The sequence below is a fragment of the Chroicocephalus ridibundus genome, chromosome 1 (assembly GCF_963924245.1).
Source record: "Chroicocephalus ridibundus chromosome 1, bChrRid1.1, whole genome shotgun sequence".
NCBI classification, from domain to species: Eukaryota; Metazoa; Chordata; class Aves; order Charadriiformes; family Laridae; genus Chroicocephalus; species Chroicocephalus ridibundus.
In genome coordinates this window covers 187732682-187755566 of record NC_086284.1, presented here as the reverse complement: position 1 = coordinate 187755566, position 22885 = coordinate 187732682, and the positions used below count along the sequence as shown (strand labels likewise).

Genomic DNA, 22885 nt, shown 5'->3' with positions numbered 1-22885 from the left:
CTACTGTTACAATCATCTTTAACTACTACCATTCCTTAATTATTATTTTTTTCTGTATGCTGAACAGGGCAGTTCAGCATTTCATTCCCTCAGCAGGGACCAAAGCTGGAGCACTGTGGGACTCCGACCGGCCATGGGCAGCTCGGCCCACGCAGACCCACGAGGTGGAGCTCACAGCGCTCTCACAGAGCACCCTGCCATGCTGGTAGCCATCTCTGCTGCTCAGTGTGATGGAAATCTACAGCAACGTCAACTAAAGGAGATGGAAACATCATACTGCAAGTACAACCCATGATTCTCATTTTATTGCATGGACCTTCTAACACGTCAGCATCACCACGTCTCCAAATTCTTCTGAGCTGATCATCAGGGTCACGTTTTCCTTAAATTGCCCTCAGGATGACACCTTAGTAAGTTGAAATGTGGTGATTGATTAAGCCCCTTTTCTTAACAGAAATCAAAATCCTGACACAAGGAATTCACAAAACACCAGAACACATGAGTACTTTCTCCTTACACTAGGGCTGAAACTCCAAAGCAAGGATAAATGAAAGAAAAGATGCAAAACCCAGCAATGCAATACAGTGCCGTTTTATGCAGAAGTTGATGCTGGGCCACAGGGTTTGCTGTAATGATAGAAAATACATTTTTACTGAAAAACCATTCCTGTTACCCAATAAAAACCTGTTGTGTCAAATATTGGGTTAAAAGTCACTTTTGTTTGGTAGTGGATTTTCAGAGTGATTCTGCGTCCGCAGAGCCGAGAACTTCCTAGCCCTTAACGGGAGTTTCGGGGCTGAAAAGAAAATGGTGCTCCTGGGGATGGAGGCGGAGTGCAGCTCCCCTTCTGCCAAAGCAATGGCTTAGGGACCACGCTATAAATAAATTGATCCGAGTTTAGCGCGAGGAGGAGGAAGATTGTTTCAGATTTCTACATTATTTCAGTGAATGATTTGCAGGGCAACACCCCCCCCCCCCCCCCCCGGGAATGGTATAAGTGAACAGGGGGAGATGTCTGGAAAGAGCCCACAGACATGGAGTTTGTCCTTCTGAAGCAGGATTTGCTTCCATGGAAAATATTCCCATGACTACAACCTGCTTTTGTGGCAGTTATTCCAGTATAAGACTGTGCATAAACCAGTTGAAATGTTTTTGCAACATTTTGTACTAAGCATCCAACACCCAAAAAAAAAAAACAAAAAAAAAAAAACAAAAGTACTCTGGTACCATTCACACAAGCATATTTATTATATAAATATTTTATAAATTACAAGATTTTAATTATAAATGTAAACATTTCTAGGAAAATAATGCTTTATATTCTTATTAATGTTTACAACAAATATAAGGCACATAGTGCAAAAATACATTTCTGATGCAGAGATCACAAAATAATTTCCTACATGTGTTATCTAAAAAGTAGCTGCTTACAGTTCTGTGGTACAGTGTTGTTTTTAATTAATACATATTGCTAATTCATGGCTAACTCTTTGCGGGTAAAAATACGATATAGCTGCCATTTGATCTACCAATTGTACCGGCATGCAAAACAAATATTTGGTTTACAAAATGCATATTGTCAGAAAATTCATGTAGAGTTACCTGGCACATAATGTATGTTATGCACGTAGAAAATTTTATTCTGGATACCTGAGAGCTGGCCCTGAAACACATTATCTTTATATGCGTATATATCTACAGTTCCGGACAGTACAGTAATCAAAAACAACAAATCAAAGAGCTAGATCATTTTTTAAACCTCGTAACTCTTTCATACGCTTACTTTTCTGGAAGAAATTATTTTAACTAGCAGATGTTAGGACTGCATTTACAAACACTGAAAAATTAAACTGAGTCGAAGCTGGACACCAAAACCACCATGGGGCTTGATGCTGCCCCTGCCCAGGGTTTTCACTAAGGTTATTGAAAATTGTGTTGAGTTGGAGTGTGAGGGACACATGCTACAGCCTTTACCAGTGTGCCATTGGCCAGTATAAAGGAGTATGGTGTGCATGGGAAGGGTTTAAGTAAATACATATTCACACAATCACATACAAGATGCTACGGGGTAAAGCGAGTACGCTGTTTTTACAGTATACTTGGATGAGAGGCAGGGATTTAAAAATCAGATTTCCAAGCAATTTGTTTCCTAATTTTCTTTTCCTGTAACCACAACACAATTAAGCCTAGATGTTTAACACGTGCTACAGAGACTACAGAGGTTAAACCACACTTCTCAGGATTGCTGCTAGTATTTGAGCACCACAAAGAATATAAGGAAAGGGACGGGGAAAAAATGCTTCTGCTGACAAGAGAAATGCACAGATCTATAGAAACTATCTCAAGTATGTTGGTTATATACTTTTCTGCTGTAAGTTGCTGGCAGATAATTCCTAAAATGTTTCAGAAAATCGGAAGCATTTGAAATTCTAACCTGTCTTATCTATCTAGCAATAACTCTTTCCTTTCTATATTTTAGTAGAGTTGATCAAGAAAACCAGTACAGTATAAATTTTATTGAATACAGCATAAAGAATTGCACTGATTAGTTGCAGGTAAAGTATTACAATTACCGCACAATTTAGGGTGTTACCCATGGTAGTAACCTCAGTGCAATTTACTTGCTAATGTATACTGTACATTGAATGAATGCTTCTCCATTAAAACCTGAAGGTTTATGATTGTGATTTATGCACTCGGTGGCCCACAAACAGGTAATACATCCCTGAATAAACACTGAACAAAACAGGAATTCTTAGTAGTGAGCATTACAGTAACGAGCGTTACAGTAACGAGCATTACAGAGATGAAAGAATTAAAATATATATATATACACAGCACCTACAATTTACACCTAAACGGCAGATGTCCCTGCTTGGATGCTCTTACCACATCAGAGTTCTCACTGTATTTGAAGTTGGAGACCGATAATTGTGTTAGGAATACATTTTCCACAAAATCCTCCGCATCTTCCATATATTTTAGTACCGTCCTGGGAATCGGACAAAGAGAAGAGTCAATCAAGAAAGGCAATTGAAATCACAGCTGTACCAAAAGCTCCTTGAGGTCTGCACACAATAGACCTCTTGAAAAATTGTACCTACAAACACTAAATCAAGAGACAGCAACAAATTAGCAATATGGGCACAGAGATCCTCTGTTGGTGTCTCTGTATACCTTCTCCTCCCTGCTTACCATCCAAAGTTGTCTTAAACTGTACAAGTTTACGGTTCTTGTTCAACTGGTCTTTTGGTTTCCCACATGAATCAAGTTGGAGGCAAACAAACTGTAAGGATCCTCTGTAGTAGGGTATCTTTAATTAAGTGGGGGGTTTGGGGTGTTGTGTTTATTATTTTTTTCAAAGTATTATTAGGTATCTTCAAAGCTTTTCATAAACCTGATTAATATAAAAATAGGCTCTTAAAATCTGTAAGGGAAGGGCAGGCAGGCAGGGTTGATCTGGATTAGATTCTGGGCAGTGTGATTAAACTCAGTTTTAACATTACATTTGGAAGAAGACTTAGATGGGTTAGAGACCTTGAACACTATTTTTGATTCACAGATAGCTTTCACAGGAGAGTCATCACTTGCATCTCTGGAGGCTTAATATTCCAAGCCATAAGAGCAGGAAAAAGAAAACAACATTGACTTACGTGGGATTTGTGTATGTCAGCAGTTGCATAGTTGCCCTGAGCGATCCACCTCACTGTACTGGATAATCTCAGACCTGTACCAGCCAAATTAATGCTGAATTGCCCCTAACAAAACAAAACAAAACAAAACAAAACAAAACAAAACAAAAAAAAAGGTAAAATACAGAGCTGACAAACGGTGTTCAAAACACTAAACCACTCTACATTTGCATATCTGCACATATCACTTAAGGTAGTGATGAGGCTTAGGCTGGATGGGGCTTTGAGCAGCCTGGTCTAGTGGGAGGTGTCCCTGACCAGGGCAGGGGGGTCCGAACTAGATGATCTTTAAGGTCCCTTCTAACCCAAACCATTCTATGATACTATGATATATCTAGACATAAAGTACTCAAAGGTGTGTACTTCACCTGGGTTACTTATGCTGCATTATACCCTCTTTTTTTGGACACTCAGGACATAGACACACCAACAAGTTGTTCTGCAGTAAGTAGCACCTGTGCATCTGTCTGCAGTCTGAATACAGAACTCACATCAGACAATTCCAATTATTTTAGCCTCCTTGATACGTATTAAATTTTAATTTACAAAAAGTATGGATTTGCAACATGCAAGAATGAGGCTGGCTTTCTTGAAAGATTTTTTTTTTTTTACTTGCCTGAACTTTTGGGAAATAACATGGTCAGGACTGATCACTACCTGGAAATTACAAGCTCATCACTTCTTAGACATCTAATTCTCAAATTTTTGCAAGCATGCTGTTCAAGCATCATCATCTCATCATCTTCCCTTTCTTTTCAATATACCAAATAACATAATTGAACATGAACATAAGTGGAGGTTAAAATAAATGAATTTGTGGCTAAATGGAATTTTTTTTCAATACAAACCACTCAAAACAGTTTACAGATTCTAAAATATTTGCTACGTAAGTGGTACTCTGAAAACTAGTTTTAAAACAGAGTTAGTTCATATGACAGTAAGAAATATTTTACAAGCAACCAACTGCGCTACCTTGGTAAACAAACTGAGGTACAAATAATGATTAATGGTCAGTTTAGGCAGCTCTACAATCAGAAAACTCCTGCAAACCTCCATACAATTCACTGAGGGCCTGAATTCCTGTATTCAGACCTAGTTAAAACATCCCAAAATGCTGAGATCAAAGCTTTAGCAAAGATAACATTTCTATTACATATGGTAGCTTCTGTATTTTATTGCTTAGTATCATCATAGTCAGATATATATATTTTATATATAGATTCGTCCAGGCACATGTATGTGTGCATGTATAAAAATACACCATTCAGCCTTTATTCTTCTGATTCACTGAAATTTCTTCATAAAAATTGGGTCTTATATTGTTCAGTATGGCAGATTTGTTTTGAGAGCGCTTCTATGTACAGTTGCTGTGCTTATAGCCCTCTCATACTCAGGAGGCGCTAACATAAGCTCACATGGATAGAGGTAGGTTGTGCTTCAAGTGCCCCAAAAGTGGAAGATTTCCATTTAATGAATAAAGCATCTGGAGGAAATTAATCCAAATGGTGTGGAACACTTTCCACAATTAACAGGCCCAAAGTAACTTCATTCACAGTGACATCATTTTGCAAAAATAAGTGAAAAGTGCTATGTCCAATTATGATGACAGCTTAACTGCCGCCTGTCATGTCATGCAGCATACTCAAGGCCAGGATCAGATTTCAAGGACTGACAACTGGGGAATGGAGGCCTTTTTACTCCATTTAGTTAGTTTCAGTACAGACCTCATAGATGGAAACACATTGGTGCAAAACCACATGAGCAGAATGACTTCCCAACGGAAGTGACAGATTGCAAATAGATGTGTATTGTACTAAGCCCAAAGAGTTTGCAGGTTGAAGGTATCCAATACTGTCATCAACTCCAACGGTTTTCTTGTCAGGGGTTAACTCTGCCTAACTCTGGTACTTCATTTGTACCTAAATTGTCTCCAGCTGCCCTTGAGTGCATCTACCCACATAGCCTGTCTTAAGTTTAAGCACATAGGATAGATGGACAACAGGGATTCACCTCCACACAAGTCCTAGATAATTGATCTTAACTCCCTTTATAATCAGTGAAAAGAAATATGCCCGTCCAGACGATGGTTGGCCTCATCCTCAGGTGTCTAATAGAGTAAGATTAGCTGAACGGTTTTCTAGGGAATCTCATTTCTGCCAACAGACTCCAAAAGCAGCCTAGGTTGACCAGTTCAGACTAGGGTTACTTCTGCATTCGCAAGAAGGACACTGCAGTATGAGCAGATAGATCTGTAGAGTGAAAATGCTGGGTCAGAGAGCCCAACGTCTGTACACAGCGCACAGCGAGAGGTTTTACTTTGGACTAACTCTCATCCAGTCCCATAGACTGAATCCTCATTAGCAGTCAGAGTGCATTAAGATCCTTCTGCTGGAGCTCATTGTGTCAGTTGGTTTCATCTGTAAGGCATCCTGATCATGTCTTTCAAGACTGCTCTGTGATGTGAACCAACAAACAGTAAACTGGGACATTACAGAGATTAACTTTAAAAAGCACCATCCAGTCCAAACTAAAACACTCATGCAGACGCACCAGTGGACGTATAATTTTAAATTTTACTGCTAAAGAGGATTGATGTCCTCTGGTAGCCTTAACAATATGAAGAGTCAGGAGAGAAACAGAAAAATTCTGCAGGATTAGCGAAAAGGAAAGCCACTGGAGGAGAACAAAAATTGAGAAAGGATTAGGGGAAACAAAGGATACATCACTTACAGAGGGAGGTAGAGAAAGACATTAAATACATAGAAAGTTACACATACATGGTGCCTAGAGGGAAAGTGTGGAGTAAACATTTGAAGGAGAAACCAGGGCCAGGGTGGAGGGGAACATGGTGGAACAGGAGGGAAAAGAGTAACAAAAACATATTTATTAATGTAGTACACAGACTAGACAAAATAGGAGATTGGTTTAGAACCTTACAGCTCTAAATCAGTCACAGAGATGGGTTTTTTCCCCCTCCTACATGCACTTTTCAAGGGGATAAGAAGTCATGAATACCTGTGGACATCTGGCAGCACTGTAGCAATCTCCAGCTGTAGCAAAGGGAACTGCTCTCCCAAGTATAGTCTGAGCAAAAAGAAAATCTGTGGCTAGAAAACAGAAAATTACTCAACATTGAAACTGCAGCATTAGAAGGCTGGGTGAAAACAGTGCGAAAGGCATTAACATGGGGTTTTTTGGTTTGTTGTGGGTGGGGTTTTTCTGTTTGTTGTTTGAGGGGCTTTTTTGGGGGGGGGGTGTTTTGGTTTTGTTGTGGGGATTTTGGTTTTTTTGTTTGTTTGTTTTTCTTTTTGTTTCGGTTTTTCTTTGTTGTTGTTTTGTTTTGTTTTTTTTTTTCTGGTTGGTGGGGTTTTTTTGTTTTTTTTTTTTGTTTGTTTTTTTTTTGGTTTTTTTTTGTTTTTTTTTTTTTTTTTTTTTTTTTTTTTTTTACAAACTGCATTTTAAACAGTCCATTTTGGTTAATGCGACATCAAACCAACCTGTAAGCCCAGTCTCCTTTCTGAGATAGGGGAGGGTTAGGAGGAGGATGGACGTGCACTTGGATGCAGCTCCAGGTGAGCTGGTTGTGGGCCACCTTGCCACCTTCAGGCAGAGGCTTGAAAGTGCTGCAAGATTCCCTGTCCGTTTCCCGTGTCTATTAAGGTCTGAGAAGAGACTGACTACAGCATAGGAAGACATTCCCTAGAAAAATACGCCAGGAACTAAAGGGAAATGGAATAATGTGAACAAAACCTTAGAAACTGAAGCTACTTTACATGTAAAATACGAATCTGCAAGATTCATGCCACTTGACCGCTTGGGACAAACTAACAAGGGAAGCAGTAGTGGTTTCTCCATATTTTTTTTTTCTTTGAAATTCCTACTGAATTCACAAAGGAAATAAAAATTTTGTTTTTCCAAAAATGGCATAATTGGATCTATAACTAGGTCAAATGATAATTTCATAATCACCATCAGTGCAATTTCAATAGAATGCTCACATTGGCTGAAACTGCCAAAATGCTTACTTTTAATTTGCATGGAGGCTACATCAAATCTTATTTTGCTAAAAACCGTGAAGCCAGCTGCAAGGTAATCATTTCGACAGGCACAGTCTTGCCTTCTGCTTCCATTGAAAGGACATTCGTATGGATTTTGCAACCTAGAGAATAGCAAAGATTTAGTTTTCCTTTTGGCATTTCTCCATAACACAGCACCGTAGTGAAAAATAATTGCATTGTACTATGCTGCATAAACAATATTAAACAACAGTGACTGAACAAGAAGCTCAGCTATTAATCTTGGCTCAACTGAAACACTAATTTCTACACCATTTCTACTAAATTCAAGACAGAAAATTTTTAAAATCATTTAGTGCAATTAACACAATTTCAGACTGGAAGTATCCACATTTCTACATTTCTGTGTTCACATACCTGGATATTCAAAACAGAAAATCGAGGAAAAAAAATATCTACTCATCTGTTCTCACAAAACTAAGCATTATTTTATTTTTTTATTTTGGAATAAGTAAATGCACTTCATAAAGTTACAGAACTACTTTCATACCTGAATCCATATACTTCAGAAAAGTTGTCTGCTTCACCTTTTACCAATGTCAAATATTCTTTGGGATTCTCTAAATGCATGCCTGAGCAATAAATCTACAAGAGAAAATACAATCCTTTAGCAAAACCTTTATTAGAAAAGTATTATTTAATAAAAATATGTGCTGATAAAAAACTCATAAATATTAAGAGTACCTTTATCGCCCTTCCCTTAATGTTAAGTAGGTATTCACCATCCTTTCTAATCCCTTTTTTAATCTGGATATCTTTGCAGGTGGTAAAGATTTCACCTTCAAAAAGAATGATTAAATCATATTAATATTTCACAAATAGAGCTTAATTTTAGGACATAGCTTGCATAATTGTGCTCCAAATACAAATATATATATATATATAGCTTTTATATAAATAACCCGGGAAAACATTAAGTTCAGATGAAAACTGCAGCTGTCACTTACATTCTTCCTCGCGGCAGATCTTTCTGGCATCTGGTTTTAAACGTGTCAGGCACAAGTCACTGGATAAGCCATTTTCAGTCGTACATTCTACGATTCTCTCCTTTACCCCCACTCCGCAAGACACCGAGCACTGGACGTGGATGGCCGTCAAGAGTTAGTTTGGAAGGTAGTAAATAACTACGTCAGCAAATTAGTCTTGGCATTCGTTTGCATTTGAGGCAGCTAGCAAAAATCATCTTGCACATCTGTACTCACCGTGGTCCACTTCCCCACCCTCCACGTAGCTGCCTGTGAGCATCCTTTGATATTACATTTATAAATGTATGGGGACGGCTCTGCCGGGCATTCTCGGTACGCTACAGGTCGAAGGCCACGGGCGTGCTGATTTGGAACAGAGTGGACTCCAACACAGTATGCGATCCTTTGCCGGTGACCAAACCCACAGCTGGCCGAGCACTGAAAGAAAATCCCCAGGCACAGGCATTATTTCTAGTGAAACAACCTTTCTGCGGCGTTGCAGTTACAGATAAATCAGCTCTGATCTTCTCTTCGGCAAAAGCCTGTAATCCGACGTGTGCCACCACGGGGCTGGTTCATCGGCGTGCAGAAGTGAAGGTCTACAATAGTTATGCGCGCAAGGAGATGGGAAGTCCCACGTTGCCCTCTTCTCAGAGCGCAGAGAGGGTCCAGAGCAGTCCCCTCCCAGCTGCAGTAGGCACACAGACACGCGCACGTAGGTAGCGCAGCCGCGCAAGGGAAACAAAGCGCTCACCCACCACCGCGCTGAAACTAAGGAAAACACTTTTCTTTACGTCAGTGAGATCAGCTTGCAGGAGAGTTTGCTAGGAACCAGCAAAGGAATCCTGCGGTGGGGGCGGCTGTCCTCTAGCTGGTGTTCATAGGTCCCGGGGGGGCTACCAGAAGGCTGACAACAGTCACTACAATAAACCACGGCTGATTGGAAGGTTCAGTGTGGGGAAAATTTAGACACCCATGTTCAGATGAAAATATAAGTTATTTCGTTTTGCTCTGCACACATAACGTAAGTTTTACAGCAGTATAAACTTCTTAAAAGTGAATTTACATAAAAGATGCGCGAGCAGTATAATTAGCTTACCTGTGACAGTTCTCCTGTAAGCACAACGTATTTAGAGGGACCTGCCCTGCAGGTTTTGGTTGATGGAGGCTTTGTTGCAGGATCGCAGAAGCTTTCATCCACTTGGAGATGGTTTTCATCCACACACTTAACTTTCCGGTGTATTTCCTTTCTTCTGTATGATGCTGAGCACTGAGAGTGAGAAAAACAGTCACAGCTTTTATACTTTAACTAGCCATTTACAGAACAAAGTTATTTTCTGGTTGCCACACACCAGTAAAACCCAGACAGCAACACCTTTCATGACATCTGCTATCAGCGTCGGACTGAATTACTCACTGAATCAAAATCCTTTACTTTGTTTTCCAAGTTCAGGTACCTCTAATCAGCTGAAAAAACAATAGTGTATAATGACATGACACTGTAAGTGTTGGGTGAGTCAGAGAAGAAAAGGAAAACATCAGGCCAAAATGACAGGTTGAGTGCAAAAGCTCTTCTACTGAAAAGGGAAGAGCCAAAAAAGTAATTTCAGTGAAATTGGAAAGGAATAAGCTGGTCTTGAAAACAAAATAAAAGAAGTGTGTACATGGTATTACACCAATAAAAGAAAAGAAAACAAAACTGCCTGTTAACAAAGCCAGGGGCAGCTTTGGGCAGCAGCATCTGCTGAGCCTGTGCCTTTGCTCTGAGCCTCCTCAGACCTCTCCCCATGGCAGGCCAGTGAGATGGAGAGTTGTTGCAGCTCTGCCAGGACAGGATGAGAACCTTGGTGCCACCAGAATCCAGAAAAGTGGAGGTACAAGCTAAGTAATACATGTCAACAGCACACCACAGCTGCGGGTGCCTTAACTAACCTGTTAGAACTTGCTGTGATAAAGAAGGAAGGCTCAAATACACAAACTCCAGTCTCAGCAGAGGCAATAATCAATAACACCAACTACTACAGACAGACCTGAACCTGATTTAATGCTAATTTGGACACAACAACAGTCAACTAGAAGACTCGTCAAGGTCTGATACACAGACCAAGCCTATTGTTCAAATTTTATTATTATGGACTCAAAGAGGCAACTTGAAGTGCAAATAACAGATGTTGTATGGTAAAACAGCTCTACTAGAGGAAACCTCTAACTTTATAAAGTCAGGTCTTGAGAACATCAAAAGGATGGAGACTGCACAAATTCCCTGGGCAGCGCATTCAACTGCCTTAATTGTCCTCATGGAGAAAAAGTTCTTAATAACATTCAGTTTTAACCTCTCTGGCTTGATCTTATGAAGAAAGGCTGAGGGATTTGGGTCTCTTCAGTCTGGAAAAAAGACGACTGAGGGGAGATCTTATCAACTCTTATAAATACTTAAAGGGTGGGTGTCAGGAGGATGGGGTCAGGCTCTTTGCAATCGTGCACAGCAACAGGACAAGAGGTAACGGGCACAAACTTGAGCATAGGGAGTTCCACCTAAACATGAGGAGGAACTTCTTTGCTTTGAGGGTGGCAGAGCACTGGCACAGGCTGCCCAGAGAGGTGGTGGAGTCTCCACCTCCAGAGACATTCAAAACCCGCCTGGACGCGTTCCTGTGCAACCTGCTCTAGGTGACCCTGCTCTGGCAGGGGGTTGGACTAGATGATCTCCAGAGGTCCCTTCCAACCCTATGTTTTTGTAACCTTGCTCCCGTTGTCTCTTGCCTTCCCACCATGCAACACTGCAGAGAGCCTGGCTCTGTCCTCTTGGTAACTTCTTTGCTGTGGACTTGCACCGGGGGATGGAGTGTGGACACAATTGGCTGCTGTGACTTACAGAAGCACCTGATCTTTTAACGGCATGGAGCAGCTCAAAATATTAGGAACGTAAGGAAAAACCCAGTCATGAGGTCATGGGGACAGGCAGAAGAATCCTGTTCATTTTGCTTTATACAGTAGTGTTGTAGACGTTCTTCTCTTTAGCATGAAAATGCATAGTGGGTAGGAGAATGCCGGCTGCCGCTATCAGCCAGCCTCCCAGCTGCAAGCTGGAGAAATGCTGGATCTGGACATTTTTCCGCTGCACTGTGACTGATGAGGCGAGGAAATGACACACAAGCACTCAGAGCTGGGACAGCTGGGCAAAATACTGCAATTTCAGTAGAGAGCGTCCTGCACCGGGAGTGGAATACAGATGGATAAACGCTTGAACTACTGTTAATACTAGATGTACAGGGCTATATGTGAATCTGGTGAGAAAGGGGAACTGAACACAGGAATTCCAAGCAAACAGCAATATCCATGTGGAAGAAGTTATGAACTATCCGGAAGACGCAGTAAAACACAATGCATTTGTTGTGGAGACCTCTAAATACCCAGCTGGAGTATACAAATGTTTGACGGGAAAGGAAAATGCACCCTCATTCTCTGAAAGTTTATATTTGTGCTAAAAGGACATTCTGAGCCACTTCCACTAATTCCTGATTTTAACAGCTTTGTATGAGAAGAGGACACTTGGAAGAAACATATATAGTCAGCTTTCTCTCAATATAGCTTCAGAGAGGAATACGTATGTCTGAACTGCTTGAATATAATCCAGGGTTTGCAGAGAACCAACAAATGAGGTATATATTAATAGTAGTCGCTTCTACAGCATTGTGTCCCTGAGATTTTGAGTCTTCATATTCAAAGTTTCGGGGCTTTGCCCTACGAAATTTGACAGTGCAGATTATTAAGATGAGACAACTGCACAAACTGTTTTTTTTTTTAATGTTACAGTAAGAGACAGGCTCTTCCGTACACCATTTCAGGTATTATACATACATAATATTTGTTTTTCTCTCTCCCTCTCTCTTTACATATGTTTGTATGTTTGCATACATGGATACAAAAGTTATTAAATTTTTAGCGTGTAGGAAATAGTCCTTACATCTTCTTTAAAAATGACAGCTTTCTCCTGAAAGTATCTTTAGATTTTCTTAAAAATGAAAATGTATATTTGGTAGGAGGCTGCTGAGTTTTATTTTGCTTCTTATCTTTTCTGGAAAACCTGATACATAGATCTTCTTGAAAACGCTGTCTTCCAAAGGTTTTACCTCTGAGGTTTCTACTTCCAGCTGACATTTCATTTGTATTTCCAGTCTTAAAATGTGATTTTTTTAAAGTGATATTTCGTAATGAGCTTTTATTAAACATTTTACGCACTATGTAAAGATCTTTGTATTCAAGTTACACAGTTCTATCAATAGGGACCTGCTCAGAGCTCCACCAGAGCTTTTCTCTACACCCGTAGACAAGCAAAGCCTGTACAAGAGAGCAAACAAAGCCTTTGACATTTTTTTGTCACTCTCTTTAGTTTTGCAAGCTTGACACTCAAAATATCCAGTGTGGCCACTTGTCATTCTGCAACATAACAACTACTAGAAATGTGCCCAAATGTGGAAAAAAAAAAAGAAAAAGGGTAAAAAAGGGGGGAAAGGGAGGAAAGGGGGGGAAGAGGGGGGGAAGAGGGAGGGAAAAAGGCGGGGAAAAAGGCGGGAAGGAATACAGGAAGAAAGACAAAAGGGAAAAAGGGGGAAAAAGGGAGAAAAAGGGTAAAAAGGGGGGAAAGGGAGGAAAGGCGGGGAAGAGGGGGGGAAGAGGGAGGGAAAAAGGCGGGGAAAAAGGCGGGAAGGAATACAGGAAGAAAGACAAAAGGGAAAAAGGGGGGAAAAGGGGGGAAAAGGGGGGAAAAGGGGGGAAAAGGGGGGAAAAGGGGGGAAAAGGGGGAAAAAGGGGGAAAAGGGGGAAAAGGGGGAAAAGGGGGAAAAGGGGAAAAAGGGGAAAAAGGGGGAAAAAGGGGGGAAAAGGGGGGAAAAGGGGGGAAAAGGGGGGAAAAGGGGGGAAAAAGGCAAAAGAAAAAAAAAGGAAAACGTACGACATGACTCGGTTACTTCATACAAGTTGGAAGCCTTACTTACATCTTCCCATTCATCTGCCAACCAGCGGTACCGCGAGCAGGCAGGCAGCCAGCAATGCCTCTTGCTCGCGGGCCGGGTATCACGACTACACATGGCTTCGCTCACTTGACCCAGGCCCTTCAGCTGACAGTAGATGTCCCTTTGCTGAATCCCCACTCCACAGGACACAGAACACTGAAATTCATCAAAATGAATTATGTCAGTGTGAAATGAGACATTCCTAGAAGGTGGTACAGTTGCCATTATTACAAGTTCTTAGGATATTATTTAAAATATACTTCACAGCCCTTACCATACTAGCGTTTCATTGTATCTGAAGAGTTTTATGTTGAAAAATGTAAAACACCAATTAAAATCAAGATTTGTAATAAATATGAAAAATAAATGCATCCCAGTTACCTAGCCTGATCTTTCCACTTACCTTAATTCACAGTAGGAACAACGACTACAGGCACAGGCAAAGCAAAAGTTTACATTTTTGCAAGATGAAACGGTTGAAGTTCTAAGTTTAGGTTATTCCTTTATTAGAGATTGACAGTCTTATCTGTTGCTTTAAAATGTAAATATTAAAATAAAAAAAAAATAAAAAAATCTCAGTATTCCGGGTTAGAAAAACATTGCAAATGGTGCAACGTGTTGGGGACACTTCTCTTTCTTTTGCAGGTAGAACTAAGGAACTTAAATCCTGATGAGCTTCAAAAGGTTCAAACCCTTCCTGCCACACGCCTCTGCTCCTCCTTCCTGGCCAAAGGTATTTCCCTACAACGCTAAGGCTGCCTGAGACAGACAGCCCCTTTTTAACCCAGGCAGAGCACCATTAGGTCCCAAAGCCTACCTAAAAATCCTAATCATAAAGTAGATATTGCTCTATCAAGTGTGGCGAGTGGCAACGTGTCTTTATCAATGTGGGGAATTATACTTTGAAAGAGTGAGCAAAATGCAAAATGTTGCCACGTGCTCAGTTACACACAATGTCACAACAAGGTGAGAGATCTTTTACAAGACCAAACCAGAGAAAAGACCAGTATTTGTGCCCAAAATCCCTTTTTCTTCTCCTTCCCTGACAAACCTGCGCTCACTTCAATATTCAGACTACGATAGCAACTACAGTGATACTAACGAGTCTCTCACTGAAGGTAAGAATTAAACTTCAAAATTTTACTGTTATTTTGAATTTACCAGATAAGTTGAGGAAAGTCCTAAGTACCTATCCAGTCCAAGGTTCAGATTACCAAATACTTTCTGTTTTCACACATATTTACTTTTAATTACTCTTAAAAGAAAGAAAAAAGGAAAATATAATGAACTACTTTCTGATTTGTAGATTTCATTGTGATGTGCGTAGAAAAAAACCTTCCTGACAATTATTTCCATCAAAGCATTTTGTCATGAATACAATCTTGTCTTGTACTCTCATCGAGAACATAATCAGAGCAGATTTGACATACCTCTTTCCATCTGCTGGTCTTCCAAGCAGGACATCTTCCAGCTCTACATATTTTGTAGGTCCGTGGTTTTTTCAAATGCCTGCAGTTTCCTTCCTCTATTTTAGCTTGAAAGCTATTAAAACAATGCACATCACGAAACTTCAAACCTTTTCCACAGGAGACAGAACACTGAAAAGAGAAGTGCATTTCATTACTTTACTAAAAATCTCAAAGTAATGAGAAAACCAGAAGAAGCTGTGGCCTCTCCCCAAAACGGACTCTACGATTATAGGAATAAGTTTCTGTATTAGGACACAACATCTACTGTATGTATCTGAAATTTTTGTGTAAGCTCTCTCATACTGCGTGTTACTGACCAGACGCCAAACATCCCTCACGTGTTCTTCATTCATTGGCATCATCATTGGCAAATACCTGAGCTCAGCCATCCATATCCATGCAGGAGACAGCTTGACATTACGATCTCAGAAGAACATGCTCTAGTAACATCCTGTTTCCAGTCCATATATTGCTATTTTAATGTAAGCATGATGCTTATCATAAGCATTAAAGAAAGGAAAAGGCAAAATCGTGGGTAGGCATGCTTCCAGGTATTAGGTTACGAAGTCCTGTTTGCTCTGGCACCTCCCTTCCATGAGCTTTGGGTATCTTGCTGCATGTGACCAAGAGGCAAGAGAAGTATAAAGCAGACACTGTAGGTTATGGTGCACTCCCTGGAGGCATGGCCTTGCCTCGCTACCCTGTTATCCTGTTTTCTCCAGAAAGTTGCTATGATAGACACGACTGGCTCTAGGACTGACCGACCTCCAACGTAAAACCAACGGGGCTGCAGATACATTTTGTGAAACCCACCCTGGCAGTACGCACTAGCCGTGATTGGGGCATGTCTGACAGATCGGTCTCTTTTGGAGAAATGGCTATTCTTCTGCAGAAATGGCTGTTCTTCTGCTATATTCTTGGACTGCCACGAGGCTTTCGTGAGGTTTGAATTTAATTCTTCAAAGCAGAGCTCTTCTATTCACCTGCGGAGCAGAGCTGCAGGTCCTAGGGAACTTTCAGTCAAATAAGGAACATCTGAAACACTTTCAAATTAGGTGGCTACTCAGCTGACTTAGCTTGGATCATGAGCATTCTGAATGTAAGCACTTAAGTATTATTACTATCTTACTCTTGTCATTAATCTTCCTATTTTATGTCATCCTATCAAAAAGTTTTGATCGATTGAGTTAATTACTTTTCTATATGGAAAAAGAACACGCTTAATTTGTTCTAAAATTTCCTCTGTACTTTATTTTACACCTGGATAAACATTTCCTACACAATCAGGTAGGGAATTAATACTCAAACCCAAATTTAATTTCTAAATGGACGTGGAAAAAGGATTTAAATATAGACTTTCTTCCAAAGCACCTAAGATACTTCTCTTTCTTTTCTCTTACATTGTCATCTATGTCACTGGCATGACACGCTAATATAATCAAGCACTTCTAAAAAATATATCTTCTGTTTTCAGGAAATGAAATCCAGAACATCTATCTTTCAGTTGAAAACCTGGCAAATATTTGCATGAGAACAACAGCTGGAGAAAAGTTTTTAAAATATAGAATAAGCAACTATAATACATTAACCTACTATGACAGAAACATTTTTCACAATAACTATACCTCATTAAACAGAATCTTGGCTGACTCATTTGTCCTCAAATACTAGAGGGATTCGTATGTGTCCTTAAGCATTTATACGTGTAATCTTACGAGTTTAATTGAAAGTACCGATGTGCTTAAAATTAAATCTTTGCAGAATAAAGCAATACATTTATTTTATCACACAATACAATGGATAGCACGTTTCTCTTAAGCAGCTATAATTGTATTTGCAAAAAGATAAGGGTACTGATTTGGTCAAAACTTGCTTCTTATATGCCTGTTATGCAATTCCGGTAAATAAGAATATTTGTTTCAAAATTTAATCCTTTTGCTCTCAGCAAAATCTTTAAATTTATCATTGAAAAGTACCATTCATGTAGTTTTACAATTTTTGTTTCATTAATTTAGAAAATACTTTAAGGTAGAAAAATTTTGGTAGAACCGAAATTACTTGAAAAGAAATTCTTTCTTTCCTTTTATCTATGAACAACGTAGGTCAGAAAACTTAAAACTCTGCAAACCATATAATTATAAAGGGCTTTCAGAAAACTCAGCTCTGAATTCAGAGGGTTTAATTACCAAAGCAGGCAAGATAACATTTATGCTTGAAAACTAATATGATCTTGATAATTGATTTTTCCCTCCCTTGAAGCTTTTTTAAGGAATTTCAACCATAAAATAAAACATAAAGGACCCCTGAACTCTGAAGAGTCTTTTCATTCTTCAGTAGTACGTAAGTGAAATGCATCACAGAGTTCCTTAACCTCCTCCTATGATGTGTTAGGAAAACACCACATGCTCCCCCTTCCTCAACGACTTTCACCTGTGAAGCATTAATTAGGCTCCAGAGGGCTGTCAGACAGAGTGAGCCCTTCTAGGGATGGTGGTCCAGGCGGAGAACTGCAACCACAGAAGGTGTCCTAAGAAGCCTTTGCTTCAGGAGATGAGGCTACCACTGCACAGAATAATTGCACTCTTTAATTTCCCATTGCCCTCAACATTAAGTATCAAGACAACACTTTTCCATATACATACATATTTGTTTATACAGCTTATACCTTTTACTCAACAAAAATGAGATTTATTGTACAGGGCTAACAGCTGCTAACAGCAATAGAATAGGCAAAGAAGTCTTTTACCCTGCACCTCAGTCTTCTAAAGATCTTCTCATCTAGTGGAAGGTGACCCTGCCCATGGCAGGGGGGTTGGAACTAGATGATCTTTAAGGTCCCTGTCAATTCTAACCATTCTACGATAATATCTCTACCCACTAGGTACAACATTATATGTTTACTTCTACACAAGTTAGAATTGGGTCTGGTTTTATTGTTGTTGGTTTGTTGTTATGGGTTTTTTTTATCTTTTCATTGGTCCAAACTCAACTGAGTTACATCTCTTTTGTATTTAAATGGCCTAATTTAATCTTTATAATTTGTGCTATTCTTTCTTCTAAAGAAAGAAATTGAAGATTTGTGTGTTAAGTTAGCCTATTATAATAGTAAGGTATTTTTAGTCATTAAAGAGCAATGCCTGCATAAAAAGATTATTTGCCATTCTCTTTCATAAAGACATTCTACTGAATTTTGTAATTAGAGTACAATTATACAGCAATTTGTTTTCAATCATATTGGATGGGAAGCTGAAGAGGGAGTTCAGAAAGGAAAATAGCAGTTTGGATGTTAAGAATAAGAGAGGCTTTATGAACACTTATTTCAAATACTAATTAAACTTTCTTTCATGCAAATACTGTTTAGCTTTGATGACTCAAGCCAGCTGAAACCTATTGTTATCTTAATGCTAAATGCAGAAACAGAAATGAAAGACTTAAAAGCTGTAGGTAGAAATTATTTTCAATTATTGTAAAAATAGTTTTGCACTTAAAAATTAATTTAATTATAAAAAATATAATTTAAATTTCCAGAAATGTAACTTTGGACAAGTCATCCATGTTTGTTTGTTGTTTGTTTGGGTTTTTTTTCCTATCTTGCTGTAAAAGACAATAACTTACAGAATGTTGCCAACTCAGACCAAGAAAACATCCACGTGTAACTTTTTCCGGGGAGTTTTTTCACAAAATGCTCATTTAATGAAATAGAGAAGATCCCCAAGTGGGACTCCCAAGTGGCTAAAGGCATCTACATACAGCTTACAGGGAGATATCTTGCATTAATTTCTATCCCTGCCACTGGCGTTTTCCTTAGAGAGCTGCACATTGCACACGCTGACCCAAGACACCTGCCTGACCAGCTTCCTCTCAGCTTTGTATCATCAGTAAGAAGCGTCAAATTCTCATTTGTACAGGCGCGAAGCCTTGTTCTGTGCTCCGGAAGCCACTCGTATCCTTTTAGCGCATCTAGCCTATAGCGCATTGCTATAAGGATGAATTTTGCCCTTTGTAAGCCTGTGTTCCTTCTTGGAGCTCCTAATGCATTATTACACGGCTACCTGTGGAATATACTGCGCTTAACTCCCTTGCTGCTTGACCTCCTTCCATTCAAACTTGAACATGGTCAAGAGCAACGTAAGCCTGTGTTCTTCTTGGAGCTCCTAGCGCATTATTACACGCTACGTGTGGAATATACTGCACTTAACTCTCTTCGCTGCTCGACCTCCTTCCATTCAAACTTGAATGTGGTCAAGAACAACATGATCGTTATGGCTCAATATGTCCGTAATGTGGCTTCACCTGTATGACATTCCACCCAATTGGAGGCTTATGGAGAGTACATTTTCCATATATTTTCTGCAGATTGCATATGTAGGAAAAAAAAATAAAATCCCAAATCTTTAAATCTCAAAAGAAATACGAACTTTTCTTTAAAAAAAAGCAAGTTGAAAAAACCCATCCTGTAACCATTTTACACAGAAATTCTAGCACTTGTCTCAACATTGGCTAAAGTAATATTTCCCATATGTCACGTTCTTTTAAAAACATAAAACTACAGCTAAAAAGCTGGACTTGATTACTATTGTTCAAAGTCATTCCATAACCCTGGTAACTAGGATTCATCTGTTTGGGTTTTTTTCATAGTAATAAAATTCTGTGAGGATCGGCCTGACAGAACTCCTGGTGCTTTCTGTGGCACAGACGGACTCTCCGACAGGCATGCCATCATCGGTTCCTACCAAATTAAGGCTTTTTCTGCAGCTGGCAGGCAGTTTCACTAAAAGCTTCTGGATTCTTTTGCTATTGTTATTACTTCACTGAAGAGTTGAAGACCTTGGATTATTTGGTGGATTTTTTTTCTAAATTTTCTTTTCTTTCAAGGGAGTGTTTTGTGTAGCTTAGCTGGTAGCTCAGTGGACTTCTGGTTACTGAAAAACAGCCCGGTAAATGTAAAGCATATAGCAGTTTCTTTTTGTATTCATATTAACTATAAAAGGACTGAAATATAAATGACTCACTGAAAGTAGTACTGTATACTGGTTTTGGCTGGGATAGAGTTAATTTTCTTCATAGTAGCTAGTATGGTGCAAAGATTTGGATTTGTGACTAAAACAGTGTTGATAACACACGGATATTTTATTTACTTTTGAACGGTGCTTACACGGCATCAAGGCCTTTTCTGTTCCCCACGCTGCCCTGCCAGCGAGTAGGCTGGGGGTGCACATGAGGCTTTGAGGGGACACAGCTGGGACAGCTGACCCAAGGGATGTCCCAGACCATATGAGATTGTGTTCAGCAACCAAAGCTGGGGGTAGGAGGAGGAAGGGTGATGGCGTTTGTCTTCCCAAGTAACCGTTACGTGTGATGGAGCCCTGCTTTCCTGGAGATGGATAAACACCTGCCTGTTGATGGGACATAGTGAATGAATTCCTTATTTTGCTTTCCTTGTTGGTGCAGCTTTTGCTTTAGTATTAAAATGGCTTTATCTTAACGCCACAAGTTTTCTCACTTTTGTCCTTCCGATTCTCTCCCCCATCCCACCGGGGTGGAGCGAGCGAGCGGCTGCGTGGGGCTTAACTGCCTCCCAGCGTTAAGCCACAACACTAGCGCTGAAAAAGGATAAAATGTATTACAAATGTTTGTTGGTTTTTGTTTGGTTGTTTTTTTGTCAGGCACTTCTGCAACTGGAAGACCAGTTTATAAAAATGATATATTTATATAATGGTTCAGAGTAACAAACCTACAGGGTTAAGCGCAGTAGTTACTTGAATTGTCTGACAACTTTGGTTAGCACAAAAGTCTGTTTGGGCTCTTTGAAAACTATGCTAGAAGTAGACTAGGACCACAATTGCACACGACACTAGTAAAATATTACTTTGAGCATCACTTAGTTGAGGCTTTGTAATTAGGCCCTACTGAATTTTTTGATTCAGAGTCAGTAATTCTTCACTAAAAGAAGTACAAACACTTGTGCCATTAGCTCAAGCACTCAGAAAGGACCACGGTTACAAAAGACCAAACATCCCATCACTCCTGAGAAGAAGTGGACTGAATTCCAAGGGGTATGTGTATGATTTACTGTTACATCTAAGTTACACCTATGTTAACTACAGAAGTTACACTGAAGATATTTTTAAGTCACGTCATTGAGTATAGCTTCATTTCGAAAGGTCAGTGTTATATCACATTCCTCTGGTGTTCAGAAAATGTCTTGATTTGATTAAGTCCCCCTTGCAGCTGCAGTCTGAGTCTGCTTTGACACATTTCTAAATACGCTTTTGCAGCTACAGCAATGGAAGGGAGGAAGGCTGGGCTAAGAAGGACTCAAAGACTTCATCCAGCCCACCGTGCTGTCCAGAGTTCGGATCAGCTTACACCTGGACCATTCCTGACAGCAGTCTGTCAGTCTTGTCTTCAACGACAGGGATGTTACAACCTCCCTTGCCTGCATTTTTCCACTGCATAGCCATCCTTACAGTTAGAAAAAGTATCTTAGGAGTTAACTAGTCTCTCTTACTGTTAAATAAGACGGTTATTTCTCATTCTACCCGTAGCAGACTCGGGAAAACTCACCTCTATATAATCACTGATTATGTGTTGGAAGAATACCTCATTCAGTCCATTCTTCTATAGACTTGGTCTTGAAAAAACACAGCTACCCCAGCCTTTTCTCATTCCTCACTTTGTCCAAGCCTCTTACCATTCATGTGGCTGTCCTCTGAGCACTCCAACTGTCTGCATGTTTTTTACAAGGAGGTATCCAAGACTGTATGCTGTGTATCAACCGAAGCACTAGAGTGAAAATACACCACGACAAAAAGCACATACCCAACAAGCACATACCCAGTATTATTATTCTTTGTTCAAGTTCTTTGCGGCCTTCCCAATTTGTGGATTTCTAGATGACATTTGGAAGATAAAATCTAGAGTGAAAACTACTTGCTGCAGTATTATTTGCAATCATACTGCGTCACGGGATCTTTGACGGAAATTAATAGTAAATGTACTTCTTTCCTGTAAGAGTGAACTGTATTCACACTAGGTCTGCAATGCTACGCCCTGATCCAAACACTACCTAGATGACATTCCTACCACACTATTTGACTGGACCTCTAAGCTAAGTAACATTTTTTTTTTCTTTTTTAAATCAAGCAAGCCTGTATTTCTAATGGCCAAATGCACAGCCAGCTGAGCCCAGCAAGTTCCAGCAGGTCCCTTTCTCTCGAGCTGATGAATGACTGATGAGTGATGTCTACTTGTAGAATACTCCAAGTAGCCTCCACTGTACATTCCTCCCTGTCTGTTGCCTATGCATGAGGAAACATAGCATCTCTTGAATCTGTTTGACCTCTTGCGTATCAAAACGTGAAAGCTGAGAAACCATCACTCCTGTGGTTCAGTAAGACGCAACACAAACACCAGCCCGAAAACACTTTGCAAAGTTCAGTCCACAGCACAGCTTTGGCTCCCATGACACTGACAGATAGTCCTCCGAGGTCAGTGACACTTGTCTGCAGAAGTCCAACTCTACTGACGATGCTACAGAGGAATTTTAGACAGTATTTAAAGTTGCCACCTCATGGTCTGAATTTTTTTGTCCTGTGCAGCTGGCAGCAGCCTTAACGAGGGAGACCTCTCAGCAAAACAGCCATCTGCCTGGATGGCAGGTGAACT

General features: G+C 39.9%; 1 protein-coding gene across 1 annotated transcript in view; it reads right to left on the bottom strand.

The window, feature by feature from the left end:
- Positions 1-1354: 1354 nt before the first annotated feature.
- ADAMTS20 (ADAM metallopeptidase with thrombospondin type 1 motif 20) overlaps positions 1355-22885 on the bottom strand; it is a 97404-nt gene continuing 75873 nt past the window's right edge. The window contains exons 29-39 of the mRNA XM_063323122.1: positions 15179-15346; positions 13731-13904; positions 9833-10003; positions 8971-9171; positions 8716-8845; positions 8453-8547; positions 8259-8353; positions 7718-7851; positions 6708-6799; positions 3654-3758; positions 1355-2992 (exon numbers count right to left, since the gene is read on the bottom strand). Of these exons, the coding sequence (XP_063179192.1) occupies positions 2903-2992; positions 3654-3758; positions 6708-6799; positions 7718-7851; positions 8259-8353; positions 8453-8547; positions 8716-8845; positions 8971-9171; positions 9833-10003; positions 13731-13904; positions 15179-15346 (1455 nt within the window). The 3' untranslated portion in view covers positions 1355-2902. The remainder of the gene's footprint in view (positions 2993-3653; positions 3759-6707; positions 6800-7717; positions 7852-8258; positions 8354-8452; positions 8548-8715; positions 8846-8970; positions 9172-9832; positions 10004-13730; positions 13905-15178; positions 15347-22885) is intronic.